We start from the raw sequence: 14,422 nt of genomic DNA, 5'->3' as shown, positions 1-14,422 counted from the left end.
ACATACTCCTGGCTTTGTAGGCGCTATTGTTATTGCAAATGACCCTGCAAACATGCCGGAAATTCCCAATAACCCTGTATGCTGAAATCATACCTATTTCTTCTAAAACAGTGTTTTTCAAACTGTCCCACAGGATCAGAGAGGGTTGTTGTTTTTTTTTTTTAATTTTTTGATTTATTTGACTGAGAGAGAGACAGAGCACGTGAGCAAGGGCAGTGGCAGAAGGAGAAGGAGAAGCAGGTTCCCCACTGGGCAGGGAGCCCCATGCAGGGCTTGATCCCAGGGCTCTGGGATCATGACCTGAGTTGAAGGCAGACCCTTAACTGAGTCACCTGGGGCCCCAGGATCAGAAAGTTTTGAGAGCTACCAGAGGAAATGAGAAGTATGAGAAAAGCATATGATCATCTGAAGTTTCTGTTGCGTTTGAAAGACCAGACCAGCCTTTAGAAGCTTTTAAAAAGTTTTAACAGGCGCAGTCTTTTACATGTGATTTGTGATTTAAGAACAACATGAAATGATCCTTAAATTCCAGATCCATTACAGATCTCCTTTAATGTTTGCTGCTTAATGGCTAAACACAAAAAACTACCCAAGTACCTCCACAGAACACAAATGTCCTTCAGGAAAGAAAAATGAAAATTTGCTGGAAATGTAAAGTATTGAAAAACATAGGCAGGAAGTAGAAAGTATAATACAAACAACATTTTGGGCCTTCTGACAGAAAACTACTCTTTTACTATATGTGAAATGCAATTCTAAGAATCTTTTGCAATAATAACTCTAAATCTATTGAAATATGCTATAGAAACAAGTAACCTTGTAGAGTTAAATGGAAGGTAAACTAAAATTTGAGATTAACATATGCCTTACCTTCCTTATGACGGTTGAAGAGGATGCTCTGTGTTTTCAGAATTAAAATTATATTCTCTGGATCTGGTCCATCCACTATTTTTGCTGATTTGGTACATAAAAATTCATATGCTTTATTTACTTTTTCAAACATATCCTGTAATATGACCAAAGATAATTAACTTTTAGTTTGGAACATCTCAAACCACAACTTCAACAGAACACAGCTGGTCTGTATTTTACCAGCAACTTCTTTAGTTATTATTTTGGTTTTTTTACATTAAGGAACTCATTCCAATTGTAATCTAGCTGGTATACTTGGAAGGTGAAATTTTCTCTCTCCCCCACCCCCAAATAGCTTTTGATTGATCTTAATACCATTACTAAAAAAATTCTTCACTGGGTTTATACCCACATTGAATTCATACACACTAAAGACAGTTTCTAAGCTATTATAAAGACAGTTATAATAGAAGAGATACTATTTAATGAGTACTATAGCAGGCATTGTACTGAATATGCTTTACAAACATTATCTCATTAAAGCCTCCAAACAGCCACATGAGGTGTGTACAGTTATATCCTCATTTTTTAGATAATGTTAAATAACTTGTCTAAGAGCACAAAGCCAACTGGTGATGGGCTAAGACTTACACTCAGGTCTGACTCCTAAATCCATTCTCTTAACACTGTATTATGTTCCTTGATCTACATGTTGATTCTTGTGTCAAGGTCATATTGTTTTATTATTATAGCTTTATAGAGTATTTTAACATCTGGTTGGTTAAGTCTAGAAATTTAACACTGATTTCAAAAATTTCTTCCTACTTTGATTGTTTTCTCTCCCAGATGAATCTGCATTGCTACCCATTTCTCAAAAAATTCCTAGTTTTTGATTAAAAAGTCTCAAATATATAAAAGCATTATCATTTCAATACCAAGTCTTCCCAATTAGGAATACTATCTCTAATAAAAAAAGTTATTAACCTTGAAATCAGTGAAAATTACTACAAGTTTCTAGCAATAAACTACCAGTCTTAGTTACAGAAGTTACTGTGTGATTTCATCTTTTATGAATCCTTCTTGGTATTTTAGTAAGAAGCTGGAAGAGGCAGGATCAGGAAACGCTGACACCTGTTAACTTCAAGTCTGATCCAAATTTTCTACTTTTTCAGGTGTCATTAGAAAAAAAAAAGTACCCAGAGCAATTCGTATGGCAATAACATCATCTACAAATGAATTAAGTTCATCCACACTCCTGATGTTCAATTATTTATACAACTGTCCATTAGCGTTAATTCTCAGATGGGAGAAAATATCCAGAAGTTATGAGTCACAAGGGCAGTCCTTTTGGTAAACTGAGGGAGGACCATTCATGCAGAAACCATGAGCATGTGGGCTAAAAGTTAATTTAACATACACTGGGCATTGTATTATGAGGCAGATACGAGCAGAGGGAGTAAGTGTCTCTTTTATCCATCTACCATAATAATAGAGCCAAAGAAAGTCAATCCGAAAGTCCTAACTCCAAAGGCAGTACATACCCTCCCTTCTGGATTCTTATCAGGGTGGTACTTTTGAGCAAGTCTGAAGTAAGCTTTTCTAATCTTGCTCTCATCATGCCTGTTAAACAACAAAATTATTTTTTTTAACAGAGTAAGGTGCAAGAAAAAATTTTATATTATTTAAAACAATACTGTAAGAACCTTACTTTTATTGTATATGATCATAAATTAGGCATCAAATTAAACCCAGCAAGAGTCAAGAAAGAATATTCTTTATATTAACTTTATATCTAAAATATAAAAACTCAATGTTCCCTATGGAAAGTTATCAATCACTTCAAATTACAAAACCATATTTGAAAAACTAAAGTATGTTTTTTTCAAACCAATTTTTCAGAATGACACTTCAAACTCTGTAATATTAAGTAATTTTAACTATCAGCCTTGTCAAAAATACACAAATTCAGTCTATACTTGAGAAAATGTCCTATAAACCATTTTTCTCTCATATTATCTATTCTACTACAAAATCATCTCTAATAAATTAGTGAAGTAAACCTGCATTCTTACACATCTGTCACTTAGTGACCTAAACATACTGTTACCAAGTCTCTTTCTCATGTATAACACGAACTGTAAGAGGAAAGGCGAAGATGAATATCTGAGTATCCACCATGTGTCAGGTATAGTGCCAGGTGTTTTGCAACCATTACTTCAATTAATAGACAGCGAAGGCTTACCAGCAAGGACAGAGAAGTGTTAATTCTGCTAATAAATGTGCAGTAAATGGTAATCACATGGATACAGTTCCATATGGCTATTCCCATAGGTGTATATACCAAATAAGCAAAAAAATTTAGAAGTTGTTGGTTTAAGAATTTCATCTTTGATACTAATATCCTAAGACAAGGCAGAAAGTTACTACTGAAATACTGAAAATAACTCACGGCCCCTGTCCTTGAGGGAGATTAAGCACTTCATAAGCATCATCTATTGACATTGTAGGTGGCTTCTTTTCTACTTCCTTCTTCCAGGCATCAAGTGTATCTTTTAGAAGCTTAACCTTAAAGACAGAGGATTAAAATTTGTATCTCTTAAAGTTAAACTATTTCTGAATGTAACTTTTAAGTTACAGAATTCTTGTGCTATATATATATTTAAACTGACATTTCTAGGCTATCCAATTATTACAATTATTGAACTACAAATAATCAAAATCACCTTCTTGGCACTGCTAAACAGAGAGCAAGGTATCTGCTATAGGGCTACATCCCTCTCTTTATCTTATGCGATTTTTTTTAGAGGGGGTGGAGAGGCAGAAGGAGAGAGGGAATCTTAAGCCAGATCCACGACTAGCACAGAGCCTGATGCAGGGCTTGATCCCACAACCCTGAGATCATGACCTGAGCCAAAATCAAGAGTTGGACACTTTACCGACTGAGCGACCCAGACAACCCTCTTATGTGAAATATTTATTCTCTGCCAATTTTTAGGTCTTTATTTTTAATTGTTAAACGTTCAGGAAGTACAGAAAAATTTGAAACTAGTAGATGATACACTGCAGTAAGAAAGAAAGCAGTCTATGGTGGCATGCTTCTCCAGGTGATCTCATGTAATTCCCCATAAGCTGGCATTCAAACAAATCTAAGGGATAGTAAAAACAAGGGAGTCTGGGTAGCAGGTCAGAAGAAGAAAGCTAGCATTTATGCATGTCTCTATGCCAAGGAGCTAGGTGCTTTACAGACTGTAGCAGACTTAATTCTTTTATAAAATTTCAATAATACGTTCAAAAACCATTCAGATTCTGAGCTATAGCTCAATGTTTCTCACTTAGGAAGTGATGGAACTGGATTCAAACCTAGGTCTCACTAAAAAACCCATACTCCTCTATTACTTCATGCTGAATCCAGACCAAGTGGCAGAGACACCCGTCTTCATCTGGTCACAGTACTGTAAAGAGGCAGTGTCTACTGGTATAAACAGAACTTTTCTGAGATCTTTTGTTGGTAAGGATGATGGCATAACCTCTGCTGCAGTAACAAACCAACATGGGCACCCAGGCTTCATTCCAGGCTTCCAGTAGATATTCAGGGGCTCAAGTTGGAGAGTTCCTAAGGGCAGTGCTGTATAAATCAGCAGGTCTCACTTAGAACCTCCTATGTGTGCCAGGAATTATGCTATTTTTTAATATGAGTTCTCAATTTGCCCAACCACATGAGATAGTTGCTATTAGTAATAGTAGTACTATTACCGTAACTGAGGCCTAGAGGAATCAAGCAATGTTAAACAGACCTATTAATGGCCCAACTGAGACTCAATCCCAGACTGCCTAACTCTAATATCTGTGAGCTTACTCAGTATGCTATAAAGACAAGTTTCCACCAAGCCATTACAGTATATGATTATTTATATAAGTGAAATTATGTTTATATTTGTCAAAAAGATAAAGATTGTAAAGTTCTTAATAATTTCTCAAAAAGTTATCTTTCAGTTTGAGATTTACCCAAATATATTAAACTACACTCAGAGTTGCATAGTGCTTATGGAAGGGGGAACACTTAAGGAAGCTATAATCCTTATCAGAGGAGGAAGAAATATCCAGAAGTGATTAGAAGCTATTTTTACAGTTTGAGAAGGCACAAAATAATCTACTGACTTACTGGATCTTTAATGGGCCAATCAGGAAATCGGAGTGTATCACAAAGTTGTTTGAGGTAATAAATATTACAAAATAGTTCATTTTCTAGTTGTGGATAGTTGATTACTGGGATGGGACAATACTGATAAAGTGCTCTTGTGTTACTCTGAAGACGTGGTGTGAAATCAGCAAGATGGGCAGCAATCTTCTCTATCATGAGGCGCCTGCAATTACAAAAATCTCCAAGCATTATAAGGGATTATTTCAGTGGGGGAAAAAAAAAAAGGTTAAGACAGGTAATCACGTACGATAACAACATGGATCTTCTTTAGAATAATTCAATTATTGGCCTAAAATTAAGTGTTTATAAAATATGTTACTGAGGGCATTCTAAAGTTATTGTGTAAAAATCCTCAATCAATATAAACTTATTTGTAGTATTTATCTATAAACACAACTATAGAACAAAAGGCTGATATTCCCAGTCCTTTCAAAAATCAGTCATTAGAAGGTCAAATGGTATGGCATCTGCATACCTCATACAACGCATGAGGGCATAACCAGAGGACTGTTTCCCAGCACCCCAAAGAAACCCACTACATGGTATTTATTTTAGTTAACAATCTGGGCTCTGACCCTCAGTTCAGCAAAAACGTGATGTAATTAGTACACAGACAGCTGTATCTTTTAGACAGGGACTCATATTAACCAATCAGAGGAGAAAAATATTAGATAGAAAAACTGTTGTTAAGACTTTCCATATTCCTATACATTTGTACCCAGTGAAAAACAGGACTGTCATACAGAACATATTCAAGTTGGTGCCTAGCACATGCCAAGTCCACGGGTCAACCTAAGCCAAATGATAAAGAGCAAGTGGCACTGTGAGTGTGAAGTTAGCCAAGGGAGTGCATAACTGACTCAGAAGATCAACTGCCATCTAGCTAAGAGGACTGAGTGGCCCTGACATTTAATCTATGAAGTGTAAACTCTTTTCCAGAGCCTGTCTGGATGCTGACAACTGCTTCTGTGCCTCTACTTTTTCTTTTCCTCTTAAAGGACATTCTTTAGAAATGCTAACTTCCACATTAAGGTCAAAATAAGCTGACTAGGGGGCTTCATTCTATGATTTGGGGTTATCTTTGGTGCGATCCATTCGACATAGGCATAGTTTTTAATTAGTGGAGTACAATTCTATTTCCAAATACCAAGGAGGCATGTCTTGATTTTATCTCCATATATTCCTCATACATACTGCCTAAAATTCTACCAGTTCTATAAACTGGTTTAAGAATCACCAGTGGTTAACAGGCTCTGCCCTTATATAAAGCTCTATTAAGGTAACAGTAACTTTGTCAAATCATGTTAGAATAGAAAAAAGCGTACAGCCCAGTCTTATCAAACTCATCACCGACTTGGCACGAATGACTACTGTAGCTGAGATCATGCAGCTAGTTAAAACAGTTCTTTTAACAGAAGTCAAACCAGATGGCAAGATGCACAGATTCTGAGTATAAAATGCAGTCAATGGGCTATTTACCTCATTTCACTGCTCCAGATTGCTTCTGGAGTATCAAATTCTCCTAGAAAAATCTCAGAAAACTTTTCAGGCTCATAATTTTCTAAGTAACAAACCATTGCTTCTGGAAGGATGTGCCCAAGTATACTTCTCTGAAAAATATCTTGTCCTTTTGTCTTTAAAACAAAACAAGACATAGAAACACTAAAGTTATCTTTCAATTTTCTAATAAATGAATTAAGGTTAGAGAACATTTTAAGAAAACAACTGGAACAAACTGCTTTTATGCTTTGGAAATTAAGATGAAAACATGGCAAAATGTGAAGGGGAAGATGTCTGGTATTAACTGGATTTGGCATGAGCCAAATCCAAGATAGGATTAACATTTGCTGGGCCTCCAGCAGTCAGGTGTCAGGTGCTGCCAACGTTACTTGGGACAACTGGCTTAGTTATACAGGAAGGGAAACCACAAGGAGAAGATCTCACTGAAGATTTACATCCATTCTGTGTTATGCTGCTGGTTACAATTTTCACCTGCTTCTGTTTTCAAAAACAAGTCAGTCCAGAAAATCAGCATCTTAAAAAGTCTGTCCTCATGAAGTATGGCTACTTAGATGGAGAATATCTACTCAAAGTAATTATAATTAGCTATTTTAAGAACTTCATATTCTCTGGCTGGCCAAATGTAATCAGAATAATGACCATACTTTACCATACTAAATTTTAAAACTCATTTCTTTACCTGATAGAAATAAAATCCTAAGGACTAGAAATAATTTTCTTTTCTCCTTCTAGGCAAATTGATAATGTTTTATTTCTCTAGGATCTGACAAAGACAAAGAAAACCCAGACATAGTTTTACCACCTAGTGGCAGGACAAATTAGATGATGAATACTTCCAGGCTTTTTGCTAATAAAAGTCATAAATTCACTATCCGTTAAATTTTAGGATGAAAAAATGCTTGCTTTGTTCTTTATACTACTATGATTTGGTAATTCCTGCACCCAGAGTTTTGTCACACAGTTTATTCAAAATATTGTTAGGTGAAATGATGTATCATTTCTCATGTTATAAAAATTTGGAAAAAAGATTACATATGCATTAACTGCACAGGAAAAAAAAGGGAAAAAAACGCTCAAGAATGCCTAATGATAGCATTAGAAGCAATTTTTTAAAAAACTTCCTTAATATTCTCATTTTCTATTTGTATAAAACTGTGGAAATTATATTGCCATGGCCATCTCTTTAATAGCATTAGACAGATTATTTCCAGGGCCTCACTGGCTTCTCTAGAAAACATGCAGTTTGAACTAGTATCCACTGTTAAAGTGGCATAAACATTCCTTGATTAGTCTCCTCAACAGTGGTCTGGTTTTGGTTTATTCTTATGCTCTCAATAAGATCTGAAAATCAATGCTCCATGAAAACCCTAACAAAATTTGAAACATCTTTTAGTTATGTTTTGACAATAAAGATAAGGTTTCAGGTTGCAAAAGCTATCTGGATGAGTCTTATCTTTTTTGGATTCCTATTTTTCTTCCCCAGTAAAATGGAAGGACACTTGAGAGCACCCTAAAAATTAAGCAGGTTCAAAAAAGAAACCTGGCACTTCTGCCACCTTGTGATCTGAACAAAAAGAAGACTGATGTCTTAACTAAATTTTAGCTGATTATATGAGATTCAGTTATACACTCAAGTATTTATGAAAATTATTAATCTAAATTTCACACAAAGGGAAAAAGTTATAGTCATAGTGTCAAGTTATAATTCACATCTAAAATTTCAATGTTAAGTCTAATGGGCAACATTTATTTTCATTAAAAAAATTACCTTACGACTTTCTATGTACAAGGTAACACAAGGAATATGAAAAATGAGTAAAACAGTACCTGCCCTCAAGTGCTTACATTCTAGTAAACATACACAGCTAGGGGAACTTAAGTGCCAAGATAGCTTATCCAGCGTTAAGTTATATATTCAGAGGATTAATCTGGCTTACCTCCTCTGACTTGAAAGCCTGTTTGGTATGCGTATACTTCAAAAATCTAGGGGAAAAAAATGACCTGTCAGACATAGGAACTGATTTAAATTAAGTAACCTTAGCTTCCTAAAGATCAGATTTTTTTATAGATAAATAAAAGCCGCAAAATACATATTCCTAAATTGTTTAATTTCTAATTAAGGAAAAAAATTAAATGAATTAGGAAGATTTTTAAATTACAGTCATAGTAAGATTATGTAGTAATATGAAAAATCACCCAATTTGAAGAAAAATCAAAATGTAAAACTGTATGTGTAGTATGAGTAGAGTTATATTAAACACATATTAATGGAATTGTTATGTATTATAAAAGATGTTGACAAATTCTTCTTACCACTTCGTGGTAAAGTGGCATAATTCTGAGTTATTTTTTTACTCACTCTAACTGCCAAATTTTCAGACATATAGTTAAACAGCTTTTATAATGAAAAACTTAACAAAAGCAATGATGTACTCACAAAAATAATCAATTTAAAAAATCTATCCCTCTACATTTCAAATAACTTTAAGATTACCTTTAAAGTTCTTACCGAGCAATAGGAAGCACATTGGAACCTGTATACATCATGATAAAGAAAAATACTCCACTAAGATAAAGACGAGGTAACTGTGGGTTATCTTGCATGATATGGTGTAACAAAATCGCAACCTTCTCAACAAGGATAGGGTCAAAGGTCAGCAGTAGCTAAAAAAAATAAATTGTTTTTGTTACTGGATTATTAAAAAAAACTTGCAATAACATCATTTACTTTAGGAGTATGTATTTCATGTGCTGAAGTTATAGTTTCCTTTCTGTGAGTTATAAAATAAAAACTGTGGGATTTAGTAACTCTGTCTACCAGACTCAATAGATTTGAAAATTAGTTCATTTTACAACTTAATGTACAGACAGTAAAACATTGAGAACTGATTAAAACTTATTCAGAAAAGGCCCAAAGACATGGGAAGCTATGTTATCATTACAGATAAAACTGTTTCTTGGGGCGCCTGGGTGGCTCAGTGGGTTAAGCCGCTGCCTTCGGCTCAGGTCATGATCTCAGGGTCCTGGGATCGAGTCCCGCATCGGGCTCTCTGCTCGGCAGGGAACCTGCTTCCCTCTCTCTCTCTCTCTCTCTGCCTGCCTCTCTGTCTACTTGTGATCTCTCTCTGTCAAATAAATAAATAAAATTAAAAAAAAAAAAAACAAAAACAAAAAACTGTTTCTTATGCAGGATTCTTTCAGAGTGGACTTCTTTGTTAATGACAAAATAAAAAGGAAAAGTAGCTATGCTTTGGGTTAGTTTCAGAACATGAAGCATTCCCTGAAGACTACTTGAGAACTCAAGGAGCAGAGAACTATCAGTGCACACTAACAGCACTGAAAAATAGATGTCCAAGTGCAGGTAGAGGGCAAACAGGTAACCGAGTATCAGTAGTACTTCCACTGCCAGAAAGTACCAAGAGAGGAGGTCTCTAGAAATTTGAGCTAAGAGTACTGAAGAGAGTACCTGGGACCACCATAATGAATCCAGGCTATTAAAAAATCATACAGAGTTGCTATGAATAAACACTTGACAAAGATATGTGGTAAGTTTTATCTTAATATAGGTAGCATCTCAATTTTCTATAAACACTTTACAAGAATCCCCAACATTGGGTCAAATTCTACCAGTAAAAAATTGCATAACGAGTAAATTCTGGCTCATATTAGGAGGTCAAAGTTGTAGACTCTGTTCTAAGACTGAACTGCTATATGTCTTTAAGTAAATAATTTGGATTTCTCTGTGTTTTGGTGTCTTTACCTTTTCAATGAGTTATTTAGATTGAGTGTTTAGTACTATGCCATATTTTATAAAGGAAAAACTGAGATACGGTAGCACAGGATTTTCCCTAGTTTAATAGCAGTTGTAGTTCAAGACTTGTTATCATTTTTTAAAAAATACAGGAATTAGGAGGCACAAACTCAGAATATTTGAAACTGACTATACCAGAAAACCTAGGACATGCACTCAGATACTCTCTAAAAATTCTGAAGATGTTACCAAAAAGGTCAAGCCAGTGATTGCTCTTAAAGTCAAATAAGTACAGAAATTTGTACCAACCAATGTAAATAGCATGTTCCTAAAAACTACTATAGCTGCCTGTGTTTAGCAAGAGTACAATCTCCCAGAATGTGGGAAATTGAGGAAAAACAAAAAGGGCTTCTAAAAAACATTTTTTGAACTCAGCATAAAAGATATAGGCAGTATATACTATTAAGAACAGATAGGCTGGGCGCCTGGGTGGCTCAGTGGGTTTAGCCTCTGCCTTCAGCTCAGGTCATGATCCCAGAGTCCTGGGACTGAGCCCCACATAAGGCTCCCTGCTCAGCCGGGAAACAACTTTTCCCTCTGCCTGCTACTCCCCCTACTTAGACTCATTCTCTCTCTCATACAAATAAATAAACTCTTTAAAAAAAAATAAATAAATAAAAGATGGACTCTTTCCCTCCAAAGCTTCATGTTACCCCAACCGTATCTCTTAGGTTTTTTTAGTCATTCTTTCCTGGCCTGAAAATCAACAGTGTTTGCATTTACCTCTTTCTTTCCAGCTTCCTAAGTCTTATACTTGGAAGAGGAAGGCCTTTACCTACATGCCCAGAATAGAAAACAAATCCTTCTCTTGTACCACCCCACATACACAGCCGTATAATGCTCCAGACCGGAATGGGTGGTGGGTTCCAAGAAACAGTAATTATAGCACTCTTTCATTTAAGCAGTGAAACAAAAAGGTCCATAACAGAAAAGCATATTTTGAAATGTTGATACACTTAAATGACAGAAGTTGCAGAGGTGGGGGGGGGGGGGGGGGAGTTAAATAGGGCACTGTCACTGTTTTATTTCAGAGGACAATTTTCATTATCAGTGACTTACACAGGCATTTGCATATCTATGAATGTAAAAATATACAAACTAAGTAATTCTCTCCCTTCTCACACCAATGTACAACTGATGTGTACAAATAGCAAAAGTTACTGCCATATACTTCAAAGTCACATCATGCGTGGTGAATACAAAAAATGAGATTTAGGGGTGCCTGGGTGGCTCAGTCAGTTAAGCGTCTACCTTCAGCTCAGGTCATGATCTCAGAGTCCTGGGATCAAGTCCCACATTGGGCTCCCTGCTCTCTGCCTCTCCCCTTGCTCATGCTCTCTCAAATAAATAAAATCTTTAAAAATAAATAAATAAAGAGATTTAATGACAGGATATTTAACAGATAGGAGGGAAACACTGACCTAAAATCTCTGGGACCTGACTTACTTGGATTTAATGTGAATCTGAATAGCATAATTCTAAAAAGCGGAATAATAAGGGGAAAAAAAGGAGAAAAAATACTTTAGTATATCCTATGTAATTCCAACTCAATGCGTTGGACTGGTTGTTATCCATGAAAACATTTAACTGAAAAGAGTAAAACTCTAAGGCAAGCTGGCAAGACTGCTATGATTATTTCTTGGAACACAGTGGACCACATGTCCACTTCTGTGGCCTACTGGTGTGCTTCCCAGGAGTCCTAACTTCAATGGTATGATTTGAAGAATGCATAATAAATAAAACCTTCTGAGAGTAATTCTGGAGTCTGGAAGCTTCCTATGTTAAGGTTCTTAGATAGAAATCTTCCATAGTGTATTCAGAATATTGACTCAATTAGGACTAAGTGAAATAAATGTAAATCAGGGTTTAGGTTTTTTATAAGTGGAATACACTACAATAAAACAAAAACTAGGGCTTATGCCAAAATTGAATAAGGGAGAATGATTCTTAAAATATTGTTCCTAATTTGGTAACAGAAAGGTAACTCACCTGAATAATATGGGGAAGGCAAGCACTGTCTGACAGCAGTCTTTTTACTCTGGGTAAAGGGCGAATGATGGCATTATCTTGATCCCTAGAAAATATTTTCTAAGGTCAACATTTAATATATTTATTAAAATTTGTATGTGCAGAGGATATGACATTCTACTAGGCATGAAGCATGTTACCTTACTTTTTTGTTAATGAAGACTAAGCTCTCATACAGCTGGGAACATGATTAGGTATTTTGGTTTAAATCTATTTGGCTGTTTAATATGACTTCATTTCCTTCCATAAGATTTCCTTGAAAAACAGTGCCCTAGAAGAGCCAAAGACTCTTATTTATTATTTAATTGATTAAACTTGGTGTTGTCCAACACACTGTCAGAGGATATTTCCCCCCAAAGGGCGTATCAAACTTTGTCACATAAATTTAAACCTTAACTACTCTCAGTATTTTCCACATAGAGCTTTAATTTTAATGTTACCTTCCTTCTAAATGCTAACTGTATGCTTTTGATTCTGATCTGAATTTTAAAGATAACTGGCACCATAAAAGCCTTAAGTGTTATGAAACTGATAATTTCTCAGTAACTTCCATCACAAAATGTCTCCAGTAGAGTAATAAACAAAATGATACATACACAAATATTCTATAAATATCAAAAGTTCCACGCAAAAGTTACAATTATTATTGAAAAACACATTCTCACCTTCACTTGTCAAGTGGGACAAGATAGGGGCCAAGATGTGGGTTTAGACTCAAGTTCTATACTAGGAGTGGCTAACCTGACAAAGAGCGGGTGGCACTCAACATCAGACTGCAGTAGACTGCAGTATGTTTATTTCAAATGTTCATATTTGATTCACAGGAATGTGACAATTGTTACTGTTGCTAGAGTGCAGCTAGTAAGTCTCAATTTGGTAACATTATTTGAAGTCTCCCAGAGAAAGCCACTTTTTAGTTACCTTTTCAATATATTTTGCAAATAATTTGCGTGTTTCAAAAGGTCCAAAACTCAAAGCAGCATTCCCTCAAGGTCACAAATGGAATATCTTTGCTCTAAATCACCAGGGTTATCCCATGTTGCTACTGAGGAAGCTCCCATACAAATGGAGAGAACAAGATATTTCAGAGTCACTGTTAACCATGGAAATGTTCAATTATATTTTACCTGCTTGGAAAATATCCACACATTGTGATCAACATGTTCAGTATAAGGGTAGCAAGGTCAGTTTCATTTAGCACAGCCTGTCCACTGGCTAACAGACACCATTTAAGCTGAGGTATTGCCTGAAGTGGTCGCCATCCATCCATGCCTTGAGCCCAGCATCTGGTTTTTGCATTTAACATTCCTTTGGTCCATAATTCTTGCATCTAAATCAATGGAAGGAACCATTACTACCAACACAAACGAAACAAAATGAGGTTTGCTAAGGTCTTCTATTTTGTAGTAAATACATGAATGACGGTAATAAACATCCAAGTCCACTATCACAAAAAAAAAAAAAAAACAAAAACCAGTAACAAACTTTTGTTGACAAGTCTTCAGGAACCTGAAATAGGTTACTAATGTAAGAAAATAACCATTGAGTTTGCCAACCTGCAGAGCATAAAGAACACTGGAAAGAATGAAAACAGTAGGCTGAGTGTAAAATAATATATACAAGCAGAAGGCTTGGTCCTCTATAAAACTATCTTCAGCTAAATTCCAACTGAGCCTGGGAGGGCAAGAACAAATATCAGCAGATGTTAAGATGGAAATTGCCCCTGGATTGCACTGGAAATTTTCAGTGAATTTCAGACTGCATATTAAAATTTACCTATTCATTCCATATAGAAGCATTATAGTTTGAAAAGCCTTAATATTTATAATATAATATCTTATAATTATTAATGTAGCAATTGCTATTATTACTTTAAAATTCATTAAAAATCTAAGTGCTACCTCTGTAACAACAGCCTGTAAACAACAAGGTTTGAAGACAGGACTGTGTCTGTGTCTGCGTGTGTGGTTCTTTATAACTGCAAGCCAGTTAATCCTTCATGTAGAAAT

The 14,422-nt window shown here is 35.5% G+C and overlaps 1 protein-coding gene across 2 annotated transcripts in view; it reads right to left on the bottom strand.

The window, feature by feature from the left end:
* The window catches only part of LOC111155013 (DnaJ heat shock protein family (Hsp40) member C13), a 119,100-nt gene that overhangs the window by 35,416 nt on the left and 69,262 nt on the right, over positions 1–14,422 (bottom strand). For both annotated transcript variants that reach the window (XM_022515006.1, XM_022515007.1), the window contains 9 exons: positions 13,541–13,743; positions 12,375–12,459; positions 9,084–9,238; positions 8,512–8,557; positions 6,533–6,687; positions 5,015–5,216; positions 3,302–3,417; positions 2,394–2,472; positions 871–1,006 (listed from right to left, as the gene is read on the bottom strand). In XM_022515006.1, coding sequence (XP_022370714.1) covers positions 871–1,006; positions 2,394–2,472; positions 3,302–3,417; positions 5,015–5,216; positions 6,533–6,687; positions 8,512–8,557; positions 9,084–9,238; positions 12,375–12,459; positions 13,541–13,743 — 1,177 coding nt within the window. The remainder of the gene's footprint in view (positions 1–870; positions 1,007–2,393; positions 2,473–3,301; positions 3,418–5,014; positions 5,217–6,532; positions 6,688–8,511; positions 8,558–9,083; positions 9,239–12,374; positions 12,460–13,540; positions 13,744–14,422) is intronic.

This window comes from Enhydra lutris, unplaced genomic scaffold, assembly GCF_002288905.1.
Source record: "Enhydra lutris kenyoni isolate GAN:26980312 unplaced genomic scaffold, ASM228890v2 scaffoldscaffold39, whole genome shotgun sequence".
In the NCBI taxonomy this organism is placed as follows: domain Eukaryota; kingdom Metazoa; phylum Chordata; class Mammalia; order Carnivora; family Mustelidae; genus Enhydra; species Enhydra lutris.
Note: the sequence above shows the minus strand (reverse complement) of the source record. Positions and strands in the feature narration are given on the sequence as shown.